At 37.3% G+C, this 24,294-nt stretch overlaps 2 protein-coding genes and 1 long non-coding RNA gene across 10 annotated transcripts; all 3 read left to right on the plus strand.

Moving 5' to 3' along the window:
• Positions 1-405: 405 nt before the first annotated feature.
• LOC103946385 (uncharacterized protein At5g43822) lies at positions 406-3,721 on the plus strand. Of its 3 annotated transcripts, none has more exons than XM_009357073.3 (7): positions 406-562; positions 1,413-1,640; positions 1,842-1,960; positions 2,226-2,408; positions 2,737-2,793; positions 3,320-3,384; positions 3,625-3,721. In XM_009357073.3, exons 2-7 carry the CDS (start codon positions 1,509-1,511, stop codon positions 3,666-3,668), a joined length of 600 nt encoding a protein of 199 aa, XP_009355348.1. In that variant the 5' UTR covers positions 406-562; positions 1,413-1,508; the 3' UTR covers positions 3,669-3,721. The 3 variants fall into 3 exon arrangements, with proteins under 3 accessions (XP_009355348.1, XP_048437659.1, XP_018502789.1); XM_048581702.1 differs by having other exon boundaries at positions 3,326-3,384; XM_018647273.2 differs by having other exon boundaries at positions 408-562; positions 1,416-1,640.
• Positions 3,722-3,784: 63 nt separating this feature from the next.
• Positions 3,785-4,751, plus strand: LOC125476029. The gene is made up of 2 exons (XR_007257386.1): positions 3,785-4,146; positions 4,248-4,751. It is a non-coding gene; the product is annotated as an uncharacterized LOC125476029 (long non-coding RNA).
• Positions 4,752-12,336: 7,585 nt separating this feature from the next.
• Positions 12,337-20,507, plus strand: LOC103946388 (non-lysosomal glucosylceramidase). 6 transcript variants are annotated; one of them, XM_009357080.3, is made up of 20 exons: positions 12,337-12,479; positions 13,506-13,585; positions 14,170-14,274; positions 14,452-14,508; positions 14,624-14,694; positions 14,873-14,972; positions 15,537-15,607; positions 15,712-15,812; positions 15,887-15,990; positions 16,072-16,125; positions 16,257-16,312; positions 16,504-16,542; positions 16,655-16,799; positions 16,968-17,149; positions 17,227-17,294; positions 18,111-18,183; positions 18,253-18,314; positions 18,408-19,335; positions 19,464-19,754; positions 20,040-20,507. In XM_009357080.3, exons 2-20 carry the CDS (start codon positions 13,511-13,513, stop codon positions 20,314-20,316), a joined length of 2,859 nt encoding a protein of 952 aa, XP_009355355.2. In that variant the 5' UTR covers positions 12,337-12,479; positions 13,506-13,510; the 3' UTR covers positions 20,317-20,507. The 6 variants fall into 6 exon arrangements, with proteins under 6 accessions (XP_009355355.2, XP_048437660.1, XP_048437661.1 ...); XM_048581703.1 differs by lacking the exon at positions 12,337-12,479 and adding an exon at positions 13,186-13,366; XM_048581704.1 differs by lacking the exons at positions 12,337-12,479; positions 13,506-13,585 and having other exon boundaries at positions 14,189-14,274; positions 14,878-14,972.
• The last annotated feature ends 3,787 nt before the right edge of the window (positions 20,508-24,294 follow it).

The raw sequence follows: 24,294 nt of genomic DNA on the forward strand, positions 1-24,294 counted from the left end.
AAACAATATTTAAAAATTTTAATGACTATAATCTCATATTTTATTTTTTTTTTAAAATTAATCGTTATAATGTGATTTATAATAATCTATATTATCAAGAGAATTCTCATTATTAACTTTTTTTTTCATTTTTTTTTCTATTTTACTTTCATTTTTGATACATTCTTGACAAAATGAGGGTAAAATTATAATTTTGTACCTTTTGATAAAATGACAATCGTGTCTCTATTTTTTCCTATTTTACCCTTTTTTTTGAAAAAATAACAATCATATAATTATTTTTCCAATTTTACTTTTAATATACAATATTTACCTCTCCTGTAATGTAAAGTGTTTTTTCTCCTCACTTCGTTCCTTTACCTGCTCAACCAAATAAGAAGGACAAAACAGATAAAAAAAAATTCACTTATTAAGAGAAATTGGTCCATATGTTTGCACCCTAGTAGTTGTATAATTAAGGAAAACTTATACAACCGGGGAAGAAACCCGTGCACTCTTTCAGAAAACTGGAACTGAACCCACGTTACCTGTCGTTTCAGTGTTGCAACAACTCACTCTTGAGGTTAGGGTTCGTCTTTACCACGTCCTTTTCCCTCTCTGTTTAATTGGATTTTGTTCATTTGATCGTGGGTCTTGGGTTTTCTGTTTTTCTTCGAAGTTTATTAATTTCATAATTTTTGTTGAATTTTTTTGTCAAATTCATTCAGTTGGATGCATTTTATTGAATTGGTTTCTCTGTTTCTGTGATGTACTTTGAATTGGACTGGGTTTGTTCAATTGTGGCATGTTTCTTCCGTTCCTATTTTCTGCATTTGTCTAGAATATTAGTGCAATAATATACTTGCAATTTACTTGAGGACAAGCGATATTCTACTCTAATCTACACTAAGGGGGTTTGAACCCTAGACGGGGGTGTATTCAATTGGGATTTTGAGGGATTTTAATTCTTTTAATGAATCTAGGGTATTCAATCAGGATTGTAAGTGATTCTCTGAAATTCAATGTGTATTCAATCAGGATTTTAAGCATCCACAAATCTCACTTCTTTCTATGAGATTTTGAGGGAATTGAATCAAAATTTTACATGAAATCTCTACAAATCAATTAAACTCCATAAAAATCCATGAATTTATAAATCTATTAAAATCTCTCCAATTCCCAGTGTGTTAAAGAAGAAAGCCCTGATCTCCAGGGCAATCCACCACTTGCCACTTGCATTGTACTCGAACATCCAAAGTTAAATCCTCAGTACATTGAAATGGAGTTCTGAAAACTCTTCAGTTCATTTCCCATACACTTTGCACTAGTTCCTCTTTGTTCTCTTTTAATTTTAGAATCGATTCTGCTTTACCACTAGTTTTGTGGTTTTTTGGTGTGCTGTTCTAATCTTGTGCTATATTATTGTGTTGTAGTAGTGAAATTTAAGCTCCTCTTAGTCCTAGTTTGGATTCGACTACCCTGTTTTGAGTCTGTCTCTGACTCTCTAAGTGGAGTTTGGGGTCGTGGGGATGGAGGCCATGGTGAAGAAGTATCAGCAGAGGTTCAGGAAGGTGAGGGATGAGATGAACAGCTGGGCCGTGCTTCAGTCTCGCTTGATTTCGCAATTCAGGAACGCCTCCTCCATCATCCAGAGGTTGCAGGTCTCGACCCCCCTTCTCATCCAATTTCTTTTTCCATATGGCACAATAATTCTTTATCTATTATTTAAACAAACAAACAAACCCCACTAAAAACCATTTCTTAACATGCCTTTGTTAATTTACAACTTGGGTTTCATTTCTTAATTTGGCTGTGCTAATTTACAAGTTGTGTCTGTTTGTGTATGTATGTTTTTTTATCAGGTGCTTCAAGATTCCAAGAATTATGGCTGTTTGAAAGATGTCGTCGGTATTGAAGAGGCACTACTGGCAAAGCAGATGGACTCGCTGCAAAACATCTTGCTCTCCATGAAGAAAACCATGTAATTTTCCTCTTTTTATTTCTCTTTCTTTCTTGTAATTGAAATTTATTTATAGTAGCTAATTTTGGGTGAGCTGCAATTGTATGCATTTTATTCCTAAACCATGATAATTCCTATTGTAAGCATAGCAGCTGGTGCTTATTTGCATATTAATTATTGTTAGTAGTCATTTTATAGATTAGCATTTCAATTTTTATAATGATCATTTAGCATTTTTTAGGTGGAAAAAGGGGGAAATTTTTTGAATTTCTGTTATTAATTTCAGGGAAGAGTTTCATGTTATTGTATTGTCTCTCGGGAAGATTCATCGCGATGGTAGGCAGATGGTAAAGGGCGGTGGTTCTAGTCAGTTGAGTGTAAAACAACTGCAGCAACGAGTTGGTGTAAAACCCAGTCTTGCGGATTGCTTGGATGGGCTTATGCTTCTTCAGGACATGCATTGCTCTGAGTATGCAACTTTTCTATGTCTTAAGTGATAAATTGTTGTGTGTTAGCTTTCAGATATCAAATCTGGTATTGCCAGATTTCATTCCTATAAATTCGGCGACTTAGTGTTAATTGGGTGTATTAGAAAGGTCATCTAAATTCTTACAAAAGTATCTGGTCCTCTCCTGCACGCGCACGCGCACGCGCACACACACGTATGCACACACCCACGCCCACACGCATGCACACACACATCAATGTGACTAAACCTTTTTTTCTAGTTATATATGGGTCGAGATCACGTTAACCTAGTTTGTGAATATTTTTCTTTCTTCCCCTTCTGTTATCAGGTACCTTTTGAAGTCATCATTGGTTACGGCGCTCTCACAACTTACCTTGAAACCCAGGTGTGCGAAGTACTTATCTTCTGACCGAACTGATATTTTACCTTCCTGATTGTTTAGGAACTTGATCCTTTTGAATGTGAAGAGAGTCTGTTCTAGTTTGGAAGGTGTTATGTAATACAAGTTATACAACTTACTCTTATTCTTCTTTAACGTATAACATCGAGGGAGAATGAACTGTTAATACCAAAAGCCATCTATTTTGAGATTCTACCCCCTTGCTGCCGCCCTTTTTATTTATTTACTTGTTTCTATAATTCGAATTTCTCATTTTCTGAGCTTCGACTCTTATCTTTTCCGGGTAGGGGTTTTGGGCATTGAGATTAGCCGACTGAACTATATTTCAACCTCCAGTATGCTATAACCTTTTATTTTACGGTTACTTTACTATAAATTTGATACATTTTGGAGCTTAGGTGCAATCTGCAGATGTGTCAGCCATTTCTTATCATGGTTATATTTCCACATATTTCTTTCTTCTTTTAAGAATTAAGTTTATGTACTTGATGTTCGTTCATCAATTTCCTAGTGCCAGTGATTTGGGTGCACTCCAGCAGCTCTTGGTTGATCAGCCTAACATCCCCAAGGAGGAAGGTAAGATACCAATCATCTATAACATTCGTGATCCATCATCCATGTGATTAAAACATCCTGATTTCTATTTATCTCATCATGTTTTCTCGTCTATAATTATTTAATTTGTGTATTTATCTTTTCCATATTGGTTTTTTTTTTTTTTATGTAGTCGTCATTTCTTTCAACTTTAACTCATGACACTGAAGTACTAAAATCATGCTCTCACAGTCTCACTGGCACTTCTTTTTCTTTTTGCAGTCCAATTCATCTTTGATATCATATTTGCCGAAGACATTTGTTGACATTCGCTGGAACATTGGCTGCAAGCTTCAGAGCTCTGGACGGAAGCAGTTTGGAAAACAGAAACCTCTTGGTTTTGTTTGAGTCGTGACTCGTGAGTGATAACAGTTGAATGCTTGTGCTCTGGTGCTGAGATTGCGAGAGGTGCCTGCAACATTTGATGCATATAAACGCAAAAGAGAGAGAATTCATTGCAAACTTGTACGTAGCCGTATATTCATGGAAGTGATGCAGCGGAAGGTGGGGATGTGGAAGTTGCTTGCCTCCGGAGAAACCTTCTGGATTTTTCATATTGTTTTGTTGAGTTGAGGTATATATTTTGTGCCTGTTTGATATACTAATAGCGAACAGAATTAATTTATCAAATCTTACAAACATTTCTTTGGATTCAACTGTGATTTTCGGGCCCTCGTGTAAGAGCTGTATGTCCAGTGGCACACGGATGGCTGGGAATCAACTACCCTTTGCTTTTCTATCTGAGTAAGTCCCATAATTTTGAAATGGTGTTCCTTGTTCTGGTATACAAAATGAGTATATGCTTGTTACTGTCAATTATTTTTTACTTTTCATTCTTTTTTCAGGCCTCTGGCGGTTATTACTTGTTGCCGCGGAACATTGAGAATTAAGGACAGAGATCCTTTCTAAACCTCACTGTTCGGAGCTCAAGAACCAGACAATCCAGACCATTCAAATTGAATCTGATGGTCCACATTAACTCATTCCGCTGGTCCATCTTACACAAGTCAAAAGCTACAATCTCTCTTTCACACAAACCAAGGATAAGAATTTCCTGATCCTTAGGCTCTGGACAGTAAAGTCTGGAGGGGATTCAAATTCGAGAATTACCGTCACAGGTTTAACATATAAACTTTGGAGTATAAATATGAAGATTTCACTGGGATTCTATGCCCCCATTGATAGAAATGAAAGCATATTGATTTTTTTAAGACAAACATTCCAAACTACAACTGATTCAAATCTGAATGCAAAAGAGCAGACATACTCCTATGACAAAAAAACCTTAAGTCACTTCTCTTAGTTTGTAATTTCTTGATTATTCGAGTCGGAATTTTCTTTTGATAAGGGGGAGAAATTCTACTGTACGAGTTAGGACTTTGAAATACGCATCTTCCACTTTCATTCCCGGAGCTCACTGACCATACTTCGATCCGACATTGCTAAGTTTTCTCTTTCCATTACAAGACTTAAACATCTACAAAATCTAAACTACATATTAAACAAAATTTTCTTTATCAACAAGAAGAAGGCTAAAAAACCAAAAATTAACATGCCAATGAAACTAACAAAGTAACCAAAATAAAAGTTAGGGGCAATATAGTAAATTAAACCTTTTTTTAAAACTTTTGTTTTTCAAAGCTCACAGTTAGTTAACCATATCAATTGCCACAATTTTTTCTTTCACGTTTTTATTTTTTCAAATAAAATAAACTTTTTGTAACGAAATAATTTTCAAAAAACAGTCGCTAAAGATGTGAGCAACCTCTTCAACAACGAAAAATCGTTTGAAGGTTGCCACCAAAAAACTTTAGCTTTTATATTTCATCTTTTTAGTACCACCTAATCACGTTGTGCACTCTTATTTGTAAATTTAAAATTTAAATTTATTCTCACTTTTACACATCAACCATGCTTTATGGCTTCGTTACCCTCCGAGTGTCGGCTAGCACATGACGTTCTGAACAGACACGTGAACATTTTGTGTTAGAATGTGTCAATTCGGTAAACATTATTTTTAATATTTTAATAAGTACATGCATAGTATATGCATATCTACAATTACTAGTATAACACTAAAGAGGTATTCATCAATTTACCCCCTGAACTTATAAAGATTGGCCAATTTCCCCCCTTAACTCTCATAATTAGTCAATTTGCACCCTACTGCTAACTTTTTTAATTGTCCATCTATTCTTCCGTTTAGTATGTCACGTGCTATCCACATGACTACCTTTAAAGGGCAAAAAAGTCATTTTTTGACACATTCCATCTACACCCTTTTCTCCACCCACACTTTGTACTCTCCAGATTCTTCTCTGTTAGAGAAGCATCTCAGTTCTTTAACTCCCAAGACTGCCCTTCAATCACCACCCTCCCCGATGATGGCGTGGTGTTAGCACCAAAGACTCAGCAACCCTTTCTCAACCTGCAAGTTACCAGATAACAATGGAGGAAGAGAAGGGAAGAGACAGAGAAAGAGAGAAATGTTTTTGTAATTTTGTATTGAATGTTTCCAAATATCTATTATGCTCAACCCCACCAAATTGATTACATATATGATTCCACTAACACCAAATGCCAGCTGGCCATACGACTACCACAACTTGATTACTACTTATTACAGTACTATTACGCTACTAATTGCAAACAGATAACCACAATCGTAACATTGCCCACTCCTTCAGATAAACCTTGTCCACAAGGTTGTAATCACAGAGGAAAATCTGAGAATTTCTCAGCCAACTCATCATAATCTTCCCATGTAGCATCTTCTTCCTTGCTGCCTTTCCAGTGAACAAGCAGCTGCAGTCCCGCCCCTTTACCTTTTTTGTAAACTCGCCTTTGCAGAATTGACATTGGTTCTAGAGACTTCAACCCATCTTCTATCACCACTGGTAGAACTGTTAAAGGACTAACCCCTGGGCCCAAATGCTTCTTCAAACAGCTAACATGAAAGATAGAATGTATCTTGGAATCTGTAGGAAGCTTAAGTTTGTAAACTACACTCCCAATCCTCTCCAAAACTTCATAAGGGCCATAAAACCTGGGATGTAACTTATGATAAGCATGTGCAGCCAATGATTGCAATTGATAGGGTACCAATTTCAAATAAACCAAGTCTCTAACTTCAAACACTTTTTCCCTTTTGTGCTTATCAGCTTGAGCTTTCATTCTATTTTGAGCCACCAACAGATTAGTCTTGAGCATAGCTAATAGATTATCCCTAGCCAACCATCCTTACTCCACTATATCTAGCTTGGCAGTGCCCTTTTCATAAGAAGCAATATGTGGAGGGGGAAATCCATAAACAACTTCAAAGGGAGAGAACTTGGATGAACTGTGAACCGAAGAATTATAACTCCATTCAGCCTATGGGAGCCAATAGAGCCACTTTTTGGGTTGGCAACTTGTGAAGCACCTAAGATAGGTTTCTAAGCCTCGATTAACCACCTCAGTCTATCCATCACTCTGAGGATGGTATCCCGAACTCATACACAGCTTAGACCCACTCAGTTTGAAAAATTCTTTCCAAAAAATACTGAGGAATTCAGTGTCTTTATCACTCACTATAGTTGCTGGAATGCCATGCAGCTTGAACACATTTTCTACAAACTCCTGAGCTACCATAGTTGCGGTGTAAGGGTGTCCAAGAGCAATGAAGTGAGCATATTTTGATAATCTATCCACAACCACCAGAATAACAGACTTGCCTTTGCAGTTGGGTAAGCCACTAATAAAATCCATACTAATGTCCTTCCACACATGTTCAGGTATTGATAGTGGCTGGAGTAAACCTGGTGGTGACAAGGTCTTATACTTATTCTGTTGGCACACCCTGCATTTAGCTACCCAAGACTTAATGTCTTTTTTCATTCCCACCCAATAAAAACTTCTTTTCAATCTGTGGTAGGTTTTTTGAACACCTTCATGGCTGGCCATAGGAGTGCAATGATGCTCTTCAAAAATCTTGTGTCTCCAAGTTGAATCAGGACCAATCATAATCCTATTTTTATATTTTAAGAACCCATTATCGATGTGGAACTTTGATAAATGGGTAGTGACAGTGTTGCCATGGGTGGCAACCCTCATTTCTTCCTTCTTTTGCTTTACCCACTCATCTTTTTCCAATTGTCTTCTCAAATCATCCAACCACCCAAAGTAAGGGTATGTGATAGTGACACATTCCACTAACTCTTCACTGTGGGTTGTAGGCAATGTAGGGCACTAGGTACCCTTGATAAAGCATCTGCCACCACATTTTCCACACCTTGTTTATATTGGATCTCATAATCATATCCCAATAGCTTTGAAACCCACTTTTGTTGAAATGGAGTAGTAGCTCTTTGATTTAAAAAACATTTCAGACTATTGTGATATGTTTTGATGATGAAATGTTGCCCCTGGAAGTAATTTTGCCATTTCTTGATAGCATGCACCACAGCTATGAGTTCTTTTTCATAAGTGGACAGAGCCTGGTTCTTGGGGCCCAAAGCTTTGCTGGAGAAAGCAATGGGTTTTCCTTGTTGCTGTAAGACTGCTCCTATCCCATTTGCAGAAACATCACATTCTATAACAAATGGAATCGAGAAATCAGGAAGAGCTAACACCTTGGGAGATGTCATGACATTTTTTAATTCTTGAAAAGCTGACTCTGCTGCCTCAGACCATATGAACCCATCTTTTTTAGTGAGTTGGTATAGAGGCTGACAAATCTTGCCATAGTTTTGTACAAACTTTCTGTAATAACCTGTCAACCCCAAAAAACCCCTCAGCTCCTTCACATTCCTAGGGACTGGCCAATTCAAAATGGCTTGGATCTTAGTGGGATCAGCTGCCACTCCATCACTTGAAACTATGTGACCCAAATATTCAACTTGTGGTTGACCAAAAGAGCATTTAGACTTCTTGACATATAATTGGTGCTGCAACAACAACTCCAAAGTCTGGTGCAGATGAGATAGGTGCTCCTTCCATGTTTTACTATAGACTAATATGTCATCAAAGAATACCAATATAAATTTCCTGAGATAGGGTTTAAAAATGTCATTCATCAAGCTTTGAAAACTTGCTGGGGCATTAGTAAGGCCAAATGACATTACCAAAAATTCATAGTGTCCTTCATGGGTCCTAAAGGCAGTTTTCTCCACATCCTCTGCATGAATTCGAATCTGATGATAACCCGATCTTAAATCCAGTTTGGAGAAGTACCTAGCCCCAAATAGCTCATCCAATAGGTCATCTATGAGTGGGATAGGATATTTATCTTTGATGGTGATGCCATTCAACTCCTTGTAATCCATACATAATCTCGAAGTGCCTTTCTTCTTCTTAACTAGTAAAACAGGAAAGGAAAAAGGACTACGGCTAGGTTTGATAAAACCCGAGTGTAGCAATTCCTGGACTGCTTTTTCAATTTCAGCTTTTTGTAGAGGTCCATAATGATAAGGCCGGATATTGGGGGGTTTTGCTCCTGGAAGCAATGGAATCCTATAGTCGTGGGTCCGTGAAGGAGGTAATATGGAAGGAATAGTAAAAACCACCTTAAATTTGTTCAAAACTGTGTGCAGTTCATTGTATTGGGAAGGAGTGAGCTCAAATGTGTCATTTGTTTCAACCTCCAAAGAATATAATAATAATCCCAAGTTTGAAGTGGAGCACCCTTTACTGATGTGATGCACCGAAATATCTTGTATGGGAGACTGTGAAGGTGCACAATAAGTCAATTTAAATTGCTGGGATCCCACTTGAAACTCCATAGTCAGATTTTGGAAATCCCACAAGACTGGACTTACTGTGGCTAGCCACTGGACCCCTAGGACAACATCACAACCCCCAAGAGGTAAAACAAACAGATCACTGTAGCAATTATATTGTCCCACTGTCAACTGCACTTGTCTACAGCAACCTTGACTTTTCACTTTACCCCCATCAGTAATCATCACCTCGAAGGGCCTTGTGGGATGAACTGGACACCCCAATTGCTTGACTAATCTAGAGTCGATGAAATTATGGGTGCTTCCAGAATTTAACAGTATTTTAATAGCATAATTCTTAACCAACCCTTCCACCTTCATAGTTTGAACCGAAGGTTGGCACTAGTGCCATAAAAAGCACACTCACTCAATGCCATGCTGTGTAACTCCACAAGAAGATTAGTGGGTTCATCATCGCCATACTCATCATCAGAAACGATATCCAACATAAGAAGTTGCTTATGAGCACATTTGTGTCCCTTATCCCACTTGTCATCAAAAAACCAACACTCACCCCTTTCTTTTTTGCGCTGAACCTCCGCATGTGTTAATTTCTTATAAGGCAAAGCAGGGACACAGTGCCTTCCAGGGATGGAAGTAGGGAGAGGGTTTGGTTTGGCTGGAGGAAACTGTTTATGGGGCACTGTTTTAAGATCCATGAATTTAGCATCAATTTGCACCGCGAGAGCAATGGCCTCATGCACCGAATTAGGTTTCAGTAACTTAACATCATATTTCAATTCATGTTTTAATCCACCAATAAAACAACTCTTCAACAGAATCGGGCCGACATCAGTAGTTCGATTAGCTAGGCGCCTAAATTCGAGTATGTAATCTTTAAGAGTACGTGTTTGTTTGAGCTTGAACAAGGATTCGGTGCAATCCTCGAATTCACAAGGTCCAAATTCCTGGCACAAGGCGGTGGTAAACTCGATCCAAGTTGGTGTGGAATGGATGCAATCACGCCATCTGAACCATTGCAGTGGTTATTCTCAAAGTAAAAAGAGGCGGTCAGGACCTTTTGATGATCGGGGGTATGGTAATAAGCAAAGTACTGCTCAGCGTTGTAGATCCAGGCGAAGGGATCGTTGCTGTCGGTGAATCGGGGAAAATCCAAACGGTGTGGCCACTGAGGGCGCGGAGTTAAACCGCCACCGTCGAAAGAGTCTCGACGCGGGAAACGTGGAGTCTCTAAATATTGGAATTCGACATCGGCAGGAGAAGGATGCGGCTGTTCAGGACCCGGAGGAGGTGGAACAGTAGAAGATCCAACGCCGCATGAAACGCCAGGGTCAATATGGAGATGCTCCAAGAGAAGGCCGAATTTCGTCTCTAAGGAAGTAAATCTGGCATCTAAAGTTGCCTGGAGCTGCTGAGGAAGAGCTTCCAGAATAGTTTCCACGGCGGAGAGGCGAGCTTCCAGGGTAGACATGCGAGAATTGTTGGTGTGGCGAGGCATACAAGAGGGAGGCCAAAGATCGAGAGGATGATACCAATGTTAGCACCAAAGACTCAGCAACCCTTTCTCAACCTGCAAGTTACCAGATAGCAATGGAGGAAGAAAAGGGAAGAGACAGAGAGAGAGAGAAATGTTTTTGTAATTTTGTATTGAATGTTTCCAAAATATCTATTCTGCTCAACCCCACCAAATTGATTACATATATGATTCCACTAACACCAAATGCCAGCTGGCCATACGACTACCACAACTTGATTACTACTTATTACAATACTATTAAGCTACTAATTGTAAACAGATAACCATAATCGTAACACATGGACTCCGACGAATCAGACGACGGCCACATGATTGAGGAGTGGATGGTACTCTTTCTCTCGCTCTCTCACCCTTCAATTTCTTCAAATTGTTACTGAAATTAGTTACCGAACCAGGTCCGTGAAGCAAGCCCTGGAAGATTTTCACTCCGAAAAGGATTCCGGGTCTGATCTCACCAAGCTTCTATCCGACTGCATCGCCGCATTCAAGGACAATGCTCAGTACAGGGACGACATCAGATTTCTCAAGATTTGGTTCCTCTATGTATGTATTAATACACTCACTCTCTAATTTCTGACATTTTTCATACATTTTGCTTGTGTATTTTTTATGGTTCAATTTATTTTTATTACTTTCAATTTTGGTTTTTGTTTAGTTGCTTTGATTATGTTAATAAATATCAAATTTGGTACATTTTTTGGGTTAAAATTTTGAGGAGGTTGTTTAGTTTGTTTGTCAATGTGATTGATATGAAACATTTAATTACTTGTCTTCGTGGATTTGCAGATGGATACCAGTGAAGATTTCAAAAGCATTTTTCTAGAAATGTTGCACAGGGAGATTTGTGTTGGCCACTCTTTGCTTTATGTCTGGTACGCGACCTTTCTCAAAGCCAAAGAGAAATTGGACCTCGACCAGTAGCAACGCAGTGACTACACCCCAGAAGTGCGGATCTACGAGCTCAGATCTCTCCCGCTGTTTCTTTTAGTGTTCGACGGAAAATTGTGCCGGTGGAGCACCGGTGGAACCATCAACGGCTCGGCTTGGAGAAAATGAAGAAGAAGAGAAAGTTCGAAGAAAAGGAAAAAGATAGAAGGTGGAGGGAAAATGACTTTTTTGCACTTAATGGCAGTCTGCGGATAGCACTTGAGCTATTGAAGAATAGATGAAAAATTAAAAAATTTAAGAGTACGATGTAAATTGACTAATTATGAAAGTTGAGGAAGGAAATTAACCAAAATTAAAGTTGAGAGAGGAAATTGACCAATTCTTACAAGTTTAGAGAGTAAATTGATGAATACCTCAACACTAAAAGAAGACTAAAATGTTAATCAATCAAACAAAAGAAAATTAATTAAAATAACTTTAAAACTTTAAGTTTTAACGATAAGAACAAAATAAAAAATAAAGTAAATAGTATCAGAATTGACATTTTAATATAAAAATATAATTTTTCGTTAAAATCAACAATCAAGACCCTTTCGTTATGTTTCTTATCACACAAAAGTAAACATTCTTCAACTTGAGATAAGATAAAATAGAAAGAAAACCCGACACACAGAGACACATGTCACCAACCAGCTTGACAGAGAGAAAGATGTAAATTGAAAATTAGATAGCGTATGGATAAAGGAAGTATACGGACATGCATACCGGTCAAAGGGTGGGCCTTCTATATGATCAAAACATTCAACATAATTCACCAAGTCCATCTCTCTCTCTCTCTCTCTCTCTCTCTATCTCTCTCTCCCCTGTAATCTGCTGGAGTTTGCTGTCTCTGTGAACCCAGTTGTTGGTTGGAGTTGCAGTCTGATAACTGTCAGGTTTGAATTATATTTACACCAGTTGATATTTTTGTTGGGTGAGTGAGATCAGATGAATATGCAGTCAAATGGGTCATCAAAATTTCTCTTCTTTTTGTGACATAAATTCTAATACATATTGTGATTGTGTAAATGTAAAGATAGATTATGAATCTTTTGAAATCTAGAAGATCATTCTTAATAAACTTTGTATTACTTGGAGAACAAGTTTCTCTCATCCTTATAAATAAAGACACAAAGATTGGGAATTACCAAACAATTCCTCAAGTCTATTCTCCACTCTTTTTCTCTCCATGCCTCACCCAACAGTTAAATATAGTTCACAACACTTCTTGATATTTTTATTTTTTATTTTTGTTTGTTTCGCGAATTGGGTTTTGTTTCACTTTTGTGTTGTTGTTTTGTTTTAAAATTTAAGGTTGTCTGAATTGTAAATGTCAATAATCCTGCGGAATCAGAAACCAATATGTTGGAAAAATATGGAGTGACGTGCGACGCAGCTATACCGAAATTTTCATAAAACAAAAATACGAAACGGCGGTTAAAATACGACTAGTTTATAATTAATATTACATATATTAAAAACAATACTTCAAATTTATAATATGACAAAATACTCGTGTTCATCAAATTCATTCACTAAACATAATAGTTAAACACAAGATTCAAGTCACAATGGTTTCGGAGTGTCCGTGCAACATAAGCATTGCAAAGTGATTAATGTGGGTCCTACAGTGATTCAAAACATGACTATCTGGTTTACCACTATAATTTTGATAATCTTGCAGAGAATTCTCTCAAATTATATGCAGTAGTTTTGTTTATTTGGTGGATGAGAGGATGGAAAAGGGCATTTTCTCTAGTTACCAACTTATCGGAGTAAAATGGTAGCTGTAATTTCAATACTTGTGTTGATGTTCTTAATTAAGTTCCAGTAAACTGATGGAACATGATAAGAGGAAGAACATTATTAATTAACATTGTAACTGCGTTCTGCCCGATTAAGTAATGTTTTGTTTGATACAGGAAGTATGCTTGAGAAGAAGATATTTGAGAATGGGTTTGCTGAAAGAGATAACGAGCATTCCGATTCTTCACTTGAAAAGGTAGGCTCAATCAAGATTATATACTCTTAAATGTGAGAAGTAACCTGGCAGCATTTCCTTTTTGTTTGAAACAAGTAAAGGTTTCGACATTGAACTCGTGCTTATATTCTTCGAAAGATGCATTTCGGGTACTTGCTTGGCTAATCACTGACTTTGCATACTCTTTCGAAAAGCCTGTGAGTTTTAACTTGTGCTGAATGTCTTAGAGGGCTTTAGTTTCAGCATCACTGTTTCTTGTGCATCTTAGAGGAGATGGATAACTGTGACAGTGCAACGTTGCATGATTGTATATTGAAGACCCACTGTATTTATGTCTCTACTCTTTATTTTTTTTTTTGGTCAAGAAATGTCTCTACTCTTTAAATATGAAAACTGAAGAAAAGGCTTAGAATCTGTCACTGGGGAATGCTGGTTTCGCCAATAAAAATAGTGGGTTTTCGATTACTTAACATAGTCTGTGTGATGTAATTCTTAAGATCTGACAAGTGACCTGAGACTGTTCATTGAAATTTGTTTGAGACTTGAAAGTTTTTTGCCTTTTGGTGCTCTCTAATATGTATTTTCTTTTGTTTATCTGGATTAAGGTTGACCCTGGGAAGCCTGCATCACTGACATGGCAACGAAAATTAAACAGCACGGGCAACGCACCTTTGCCATTCAATCTATATTTAAAAGAGATCGTTCATATGGTAAGTTTGAAACATAGAATGTATGAAGTTTGAAGTATATCGACTGGAGATATTTCGCGTAAAGTTTTGGTCATAGGCCTTGGTGATGCAGCATATGACTGACTGCAGTTTTAGTATCTGACCTTTACCTTCTCTTATTGTTTCTGTCAACAATATTGCTTGTTTTGTTTTTGGTAGGCTCCAATAGGTATTCGGCTATGGCGTCATCTACGAGAAGAAGCTGCTAACGGAAGGGTAATCTTCTTAATGTTAAATGAGCTTAATTACTTTGATGATTGCTTATTTTAGGGGATCCATCTAATTGAATTTCTTCCAAACATGGATGCACCTGTTTATATTTTATCTGCAGGAGGGCTTCATTAATCCATTTGTTAAGCACCATTTGACATCTAATCATGGAGTCCCACTTGGTGGAATTGGGTAACTCATCAATCTCTCTCTCTCTCTCTCTCTATCTATCTCTCTCTCTCTCTCTCTCTCTCTCTCTATCTATATATGTATGTATATATATCTTACTAAGAAGTATAACCAATTGCATAGCATATAATCCTTTTGTTACCAATTGCATAGTATATAATCCTTTTGTTTGCTTTCTTAGGGCAGGAAACATCGGAAGAAGTTATAGTGGTGATTTTCAGCGGTGGCAGCTCTTCCCTGGAAGATGTGAAGAGAAACCTGTTTTAGCAGATCAATTTTCTGTAAGTTAATTCTTATAGAAAGAAAAATAGAAAATTATATAAGTTTATTGCCTGCCATCTCAAGGCATTTCTTCATTAATGCTTTCAACAATCAGAAGTTAGTTAATATACACATCCTCTTGCGGAGAATTATGTACTTAATGCAGTGCAACACTCTAGAAGCGGAATACATCTCCTCATGTGTTAGAGACTGATGATCTCGCAAAAGAGTCTACAGTTGTTCAGTTTAAGTGTGCGTAAGAACCTGCAAATTTAAGTCCATGGTTTCTTTTGGAATCTTTGACAAAAATCAATAGTTTTAGCTCATTACATAACCTTCATTTGTTTTTCCTTTAGTTATAAGATGCATAAATGTCTGATACAATCTCAATAGACGTACTTTTAGCTTCGCTCTTCTCCCTTCTGGAACCTTCTGATAATATTTCATCATCATTTTAACCAAATAGTTTGCAATAGCCTTTCTTATTACACTTCTTTTTAGATCATGTAAAACTTATTACACTTTTTTTTAGATGATGTAAAAGTTTCATTCTTTAATTAAACTGGATACAAATGCTGTGCCAGGTATTTGTTTCCCGCACGAATGGTGAAAAATACTCTACTGTGCTCTGTCCGAGGATCCCAGACGTTCTGAAGTAAGTTCCTAGACATGAAACAAGACAATTTGTTTACTTTTCGTTGTAATATGGAATCCCTATGAATGAATGAATGAATTTACTGATATTGTGTGCATGAACAGAGAAAGTCAAGTTTCAGGGATTGGATCTTGGGACTGGAATCTGAACGGGGATAATTCTACATATCATGCCCTTTTTCCAAGGGCTTGGTCTGTTTACGATGGTAAGAGACATTGAATGTTATACATCTGAGTGGTACTATGTCCTTCATGGGTCATATTTTTCTCTTTGATGCAGGTGAACCTGATCCAGCTCTCAAAATAGTCTGTCGTCAAATTTCGCCTTTTATTCCCCATAATTACAAGGAGAGCAGCCTACCTGTTTCAGTTTTTACGTACACGGTAAGAATGATTCTGTGAGAAATATGTTTTCATAAAATCTGGCGCAGCTGTATTGGAGTTTTAGTTTTTCTCTCTTTTCAGATATATAATTCTGGGAAGACTGCAGCTGATGTCACACTGCTTTTCACTTGGGCAGTAAGTCCTTTTTGTTTAAAATATTTTCTCCGTCTCTTTTTGTATGTTTTCTTGGCAATCTTGAATCGAAGACTTATCCCATGAGAAGCCATTACAACTAATTCGAAATTATTTTGGCATGTCCCATTCAGAATTCTGTTGGAGGGATTTCTGAATTTTCTGGTCATCACTCCAATTCAAGAGCAGTGTAAGATCTTGTCCTTAGCTTGACTTCTCGTCGGATTTTCTAACATAAACCTTTGAATTTTTTCTTTTGAGAATCAAACCTTTGACTTTTGATATAACAACACATGTATATCTGCTTGTGCCCTTACGAAAGATTGCTTATCACCATACTTGCAATTTATTCTAACTCTCAGTATCATTTAACATCTTTAGGATAAAGGATGGCGTGCATGGTGTACTTCTACATCACAAGTAAGTTCCCTTTCTTGATATAGATAGAAAAAGATTCTTGAAATCGTTTCCTCAATTTACGATGTGTTTGTTATTTTTCTCTACATGTAACACCCTTTATTTGAAAATACAGGACTGCAGATGGGCTGCCCCCAGTGACATTTGCAATAGCAGCACAGGAGACTGATGGTGTTCACGTATCAGAGTGCCCTTGCTTTGTGATTTCTGGCGACTCCGAAGGTATCACAGCTGAAGACATGTGGAGTGAGATAAAAGAGGTCAGTAGATTATGCTAACATTTTCATGTCATAGAAGTGTCTTCAGCTTGCTTTATTTTGATTGTTGCAAGAAAGTAATTTATAAGGGTCGGAGACCCATTTTATTTTGGATATTTGAACTATTCTTATTCTTCATAAAACTTGATACTTGTGCCTCTTTTGTTACAGCATGGATCCTTTGACAGTCTTAATTCTGCAGAAACGCCATTACCTTCAGAACCTGGATCATCTATTGGGGCAGCCATTGCTGCTTCTGTGGCAGTTCCACCTGATGGAGTACGCACTGTAACATTTTCATTGGCATGGGATTGCCCAGAAGTAAAATTTATGGGTGGGAAGACGTATCACAGGTGGGTGGAGAAACACTTGGGTGAAAGATATGATACAGTGGAACAGTATTCAAATGCTGCAATTTTTTTATGAACAGGCGGTACACTAAATTCTATGGCAAACTTGGGGATGCAGCTGCAAATATTGCTCATGATGCTATTCTTGGTAATTGTTGATTTCATAAACTTCATGTTGATGATTTTTTTTAGATTATTTGTTTGGTGGTCAAAGTTGGGCCATTACCCCTTAACATATTGCGGCCAGCGTAAATCATATGACAGTTCTTTGTCATTTTTGTGTCATTAGATAAGACAATAATTTTCATCGATGATGATATTCATTCCTCCACTTCTGGTTAGCTGAGTCAATTTCAGAATCTTCATTTCAAACATGATACATGACACCAATTTTAGTATTGGAACCCTACTTGCCAATGAGATTGTAAGTTTTATGGTCAATGCACTCTTACAGAATCCTTGAGTCGTCATCCAACCCCAAGGGTGCATTTATGTGAGGGACTTTGAAATTCCATGGAACTTCGGCTAAATTAGTTTGGATGGACTGTGAAATGAATAGTGCTATACATCTAAGAGAACTTTCAAATGACACATTGAAGTTCCTTTGTTTAGCTTCTTTGTAGTGCATTTTCAGTGTTCTAAAGTAGCTTTGTAGTGTCGGAGTAGTTCATTGGTATTCTTCTTATAGTTCTTTTTTAAGTACAAAGTCTAAAGTTCTTTGGGACTTTGAAAGTCCCTCATCCAAACATAGCATAAAGGAACATTGGTCCAAGTTACTGTGTTCTTTAAACTAGGAAATGGTCACATGGTATATTATCGTCAGGTCATAAGGAGTGTGAAACTTTCCCATTACTTTAACTAGGAAACCCTAATTCACCGTTTCTTTGTTATATTATCTATTGATTGTGATCGGTCGCCTAACATCCTTTGTTTTTGTTCTTGTTCTATTTTCCTTGAAACATAGAGCATCACCATTGGGAATCCCAGATTGAAGCATGGCAAAGACCAGTTCTTGAGGACAAGAGACTTCCTGAATGGTGAGTGTAGATGTTTAATCCGATTCACGTACATGTCAGATTTCTAAGATTTGTCAAGGTTCTCTGCAGGTACCCTGTCACTCTGTTCAATGAGCTCTACATTCTGAATTCCGGGGGCACAGTTTGGACAGGTATTTTTTAAGTTTGAATTCTTTTGCAGTGAAATTGGACAATTATATTGAAACATTAGTTCCTCTTTTTTTTTCATATAAATTGTTTTGCAGATGGATCACTGCCAGTCCATAGCTTAACGAGCATTGGAGAAAGGAAGTTTTCCCTGGATAAGTCATCATTAGGTTTGAAAAGCGTCATTGATGCATCCCCACAAAATGATACTGCTATTGACATTCTTGGAAGGATGATATCAATACTTGAGCAAGTTCACACTCCCATAGCATCAAACTCTGCATTTGGAACAAATCTCCTTCAGGAGGGAGAAGAAAACATTGGCCAATTTCTCTGTCTTGAAGGAATTGAATATCATATGTGGAACAGTTACGATGTCCATTTCTACTCTTCGTTTGCACTAGTCATGCTATTCCCAAAACTTGAGCTCAGCATCCAACGGGACTTTGCGGCAGCAGTAATGATGCACGACCCCTCTAAGATGAAACTTCTATCTGATGGAAAATGGGTCCAAAGAAAGGTTCTTGGAGCTGTTCCTCATGATATCGGCCTCCATGACCCCTGGTTTGAAGTAAATGCTTATAACCTGTATGACACGGATAGGTGGAAAGACTTGAATCCTAAGTTTGTTCTCCAAGTTTACAGGGATGTGGTTGCCACTGGTGATAAGAAATTTGCAGAAGCCGTTTGGCCCGCTGTTTACGTTGCAATGGCTTATATGGAACAATTTGATAAAGATGGCGATGGAATGGTTGAGAGTGATGGCTCCCCAGATCAGACTTATGATACATGGTCGGTCTCTGGTGTGGGTGCATATAGTGGTGGGCTGTGGGTAGCAGCATTGCAGGCTTCATCAGCCATGGCGCGAGAAGTAGGTGACAAGGGTTCAGAGGTTTATTTTTGGCACAAGTACCAGAAGGCAAAATCTGTGTATGCGAAATTATGGAATGGATCTTACTTTAATTATGACAGCAGTGGTCAAACGTCAAGTTCATCAATCCAAGCTGATCAACTGGCCGGACAATGGTCTGTTGTGACTCAACTTTTGAATGTCATCTATTCATGCCAATTGAAATATTTCTTTCACAAAATTATCAGTCTGATCTATGTAGTTATGGCGATGAAATAAAACTTACTATCTAGCTACTTTGTAGGTATGCAAGAGCATCCGGTCAGTTGCCAATTGTTGATGAAGACAAGGCACGGAGTGCACTGGAAACGGTTTATAATTACAATGTCCTAAAGTTTAAGGATGGGAGACAAGGAGCAGTTAATGGGATGCTACCTGATGGAAAGGTTGACATGTCAGCAATGCAGTCGAGAGAAATATGGTCTGGAGTTACATACGCTTTAGCTGCAACGATGATTCAGGAAGATATGGTTGATGTAGGATTTCGTACTGCAGCTGGAGTCTATGAAGCTGCATGGTCTAAAGAAGGTCTTGGGTGAGTTAACTTTATAATCGCTAACCTGCAAGCTACGTTTGGACATAAAATATCTGTGTGAAGTGTATGTCGGGTGTTAGCTAAAACAAATGCCAATACATGACTTCTTTTCCAAGTTTCTGAGATGCAAACATACTGAAGATTGTCGACAACCTCATCGAAGGGATGTGATCCGTTAAATGTTGACTTACTCACTGTCAATTTCTTGTTAACTCAACCTATTGATGTATATGTTATCTGCTCTCCGTTTCTCGCTTCCTAACTCCTTTATTATTTTATCAACAGATACTCTTTTCAAACTCCCGAAGCTTGGACCACCAGCGGAGAATTCAGATCTTTATCTTACATGCGCCCTCTGGCCATTTGGTCAATGCAGTGGGCATTATCAAAACCACCGCTGTTCAAGCAGGAGACGGAGTTAGAAGCAGCTGAAGTTTCTTCGCTTAGGCACGAGGCTGGATTCTCAAAAGTTGCTCAGCTTCTAAAATTGCCGGAAGACGATTCATCAAGAAGTATTTTGCAGACTGTTTTCGATTATACTTGCAAGAGGATGTGGTTATGAGTGAAATTTCTACCCATATGTAACAATATCGAATTTCGATTTTGTAATAAATTGATGTATATACTGTTGGGGTTTAAAAAATGCTTCACTACTTTGGAGATATTTATCTCACAAAGGAGAATGTAATGCAGCGGAATTTGATAGGCAAGAGAAAGAAAGAACACTCAAAGTGTTATACAAATTTTTATTCACTCACAAACTAGTACAAGAGGAAACACTCAAACACTCTTAGAAGCTTTGTTGTTTCTTCTCACTTCTCACTTAACACTCTCACTTCTCACTAATTGCTCTCTTGGTTGTTACAAATGGTGTGGATGCCTTCTCCTTTTATAGGCATGGATGGAACCTTGGAGAAGCATGGAAGCATCATGCTAGAGATATCCAGATAATTTCACTACCTTCCTAAGCTAGAATTATCTACACTAATCTTGTATGTTGGTGGAATCCTCACCATTCTTTTAGACTCTTCTACCAACTTGAACTTTGCTAGAATTCCCTAGCATGTGCATGAATCTTTCTTTGTGTATGGGCCGGATCAATTATTTTTGGGCCAAAACAAGATTACAATTCAACATATACCACAGTGATGTTGGACATTCAATAAGAAAACCAATTTGGTAAGAAGTGGTTATTAATTTGTTTCTATTTTCAGAAATGGCATTCTAAACTATTATCTATATATATAAAGGGAGAGCCCCAGTTTGGTGAAGCTTTCCAAAATGCCAAGAAAGCCCCTTTGTTTTCTTCACAATCCAAATCCACAAAAATCGGAAAATGGGGACAAACTGGTAAAAAACCATCACTGAAAAAATTGACCCTTTAATTACAGTTACAAGAAAAAGAAAAAATATAAAAAGAATAGGGATAGAATGGTAAAAACGTGGGATAGGAGAGAAAAAAGAGGAGACAAATTAGACGTGCAGAGAGTTGGAAACTGTATTTGAAACAGTTGTAGTAGTCCCACTCCAACCTCCCCACACCAACTTCCCCATCCTTGCGCTCCAACTTCTTCCCGTTCCTCCTCCACTCTCTCTCTATGGGTCTTACTCCTCCATACAAAAATCGAATCGTTGCCTAAAGTAACGGAGTCCACCCCATCGTCGCCAAATCCCATCATCTTCTCGAACCAGTAGTTATGTTGGAGAGACCTCGACGCTGCCGCGAAGGCACCGCAATGGGCGCCATCATCCTTTATTTCCAATCTGGTCTCGGAATCGGTAATCGCCAATTAATTTTTGAATTTTTCCTTGATAATTGTCAAATTAGCTCGAAATTGCCATACTCTTCAAATGTTGCACCTTTAGTTTCGAATTTTGATTCATTTTTTTTGCATAAAATGTGGTTTGGTCCGACGTTTTGCCGGTTGAAGTCGACGTTATCGGGTGACGAAGTGGCATTGCCGGTGGCGGCGGAGGAAGCATTCACTGGAGTTCTTGACAGTGGGAAAGGACAAATGAATGCAGTTGCGGAAGGGCTTAAGGAGTTTTCGAGAGATGACCTACTGAAGTTGATGGCAAAGGGCGGTGTGTTGTAACGGATCATGGGCATTTTGGTACGTTTGCCTTAGATTCACGCTTAAAATGCAATTCTCTGTGATTTCATTTTTTGGAGAAAGTTAAAAGATTTGTATTTACAGTGGTTGAGTAGTTCTCTTTTCAATTTGAATGGGCCTTGAGCAGGGAAAAATGAAACGGAAAGGATACAGTTTAAGTTCAAGTTTTTCAATTTGTAGTTCTCTTTTATATCATTCAGAACGTTGGGCAGAGGAAATCCTCAATCTGCAAAACACGTTATTGCAGGTTTGGAGGTTACACTTTATGTTTATTGTAATTAGTTGAATGCAAGTGTATTCTGGGACATGCGTACTTTCTGTGCAGACTGAGTTAGAGAGGGAGCGTATGGCTTTGGAGTTGGAGGAAAAAAAAAGCCCAAGCTGAAAGAGAGAAGATGGTGCAACAGCAAGCTAAGAAAATTGAGAACCTCAGCTCAATGGTGTTGTATTCAAATAGAGATAGAATCGCGATTGCTTTAAAAAGGTTTGCATGACTAATTAATTTTCATCTCAAACTTTTGTATAATAGTTGATGTTCATATTTATGTTCGATTCCTAATTTTGTTGTTCTGAAAATGAAAAATACCTACTTAAAAGTGTAAAATTCTATTATCTATAAACACAAAAGATGTGCTTGATATTATAATGTGCCGTTGCCAATGAGATAAGATTTAGTTAAACACTCTCTGTTGAATCGATAATTTTAGCACGTTACAGGTTAGGAGACGTGGTCGACAGCCGCCTGTGCCAACTCAAGAACTCAAGAGAAGCCTCCAATTTTGCCTTCACACGCTTCCTCTCTTTTATTTGGAGCAACTGGAGATGGCGACCCAAAATAATAACTAGCCAAGGTATACTTCAGTTTTCCATTTTATTAATTGTCATTTGCAGAGAGATAAATAGAGCAGTTATATACTATGAGTATCAGATTTCTTTGTCTACATTGCGGGTAGTCAAATGGTTGAAACAGTTTGTTGTTAAATGGCTTTATTTGCATTTTACAACTCTCATTGGAATAATATTTGATTGAGTTAAAACTTTGATTTATGAATTTACACGTTTTTATTTGTTTCTCTGTCATATGGTTGGCATCATTTCAGTCCAATAACTCTCGAGATAGTTAAGTTGAGGAATTTAGCGTTGATGATTTCCATTTTTTCCTGTTGTTTATAGGTGTGCCTGTCATTTTATTCATTTTTCATGTTAACTTTGTTCTACAAGCTTCCTGTGGCTTAAAGCATTGAAGTTATTCATTTAAAAATATATATATATATATATATTTAGGTGTTTTGGAAAAGGTATTTTATGTGCATAAAGGCTATTAAGCTTAACAAATTGTACCCTCTTACTAGCTTCATCAGCTTATGTTTGTGAGGCAAAAATGAGATGACTTGGTTGTTTAATCAAGTTAATATTTTGATTAAAACAATCCATTGTTGCTGCTTATTAACTATTATTTAATTGAATTTGGTTTTCTCAAGATTCAGGATTATGTTTACTTTGCGGCGAATTAGAGAAGTTTGATCGACAATGAGGCAACGTGGGATGCTATTAAATTTTAGCTATGGCCTCACTTTTGAATGCTTTCTCTTAATTTCTTTTTTGTAGAACAACATTGTTAATTGTCTTCATATGTTCAGATTGATTTCTTCTGCTTTCTGTTACACCATATGTTCAATAACAATGATGTAGCCGGGTTTGCTATGCAAATATGTTTTTTTGTTACACCATAGGTTCAAACATGAAGTTTAAGACACATTACATTTAAATCTGACGGTGCAAACGTTTATTCATACAATAAAACCCGTAAAACTCACAGTTAATATGTTTGTCTTTATCCATGTCTGCTTTCTCTTCATATTAATTCTATTTGTTTCTGCTTAGATAATTTTGTGTATAGCCTATCCCAAATATTTAGCCTATGTAGTTGCCTGTGAATTTCATTCAACTCATGTGAAAAACATAAAATAAAATGTCCATCAAGTGGCAAGTGGGCCTTTACCACAGTGGTGGAAAAGAGTAAAGCTCTTGCATGATAGTTTGTGTTCGAATCTCATCGGTGGTTAATCTAATAAAATATATTGTTTAATTTAAACAGAAAAAAAAAAAAAGTTAATGTAGTGCTATTCTCCATTGATCAAAAGAAAAAATAATTTATATTGAATTCTGTTTTTCTTGATCAGTTGCATATGCACTGTTTATTGAGTTTTAATGAATTTTCTTTCATTCTTTGTATTTAAAATGGTGAATGACAACCACATGCCAGTTGCCAAACGCACAAAAAATAAAACAAATAAGATATAAAAGGGGACCCAAAATCAAAAGTAAAGAGTACTTAATACCAAACTAAAATTTTGGTTTTAACATAAATAAAATATATTTAGTAATCAATTGTATAATTAGTAAATTTTCTATTCTTTATTTTA

The sequence above is a fragment of a genome, unplaced genomic scaffold, assembly GCF_019419815.1.
Source record: "Pyrus x bretschneideri cultivar Hongxiangsu unplaced genomic scaffold, Pyrus_bretschneideri_v1 Contig17, whole genome shotgun sequence".
In the NCBI taxonomy this organism is placed as follows: domain Eukaryota; kingdom Viridiplantae; phylum Streptophyta; class Magnoliopsida; order Rosales; family Rosaceae; genus Pyrus; species Pyrus x bretschneideri.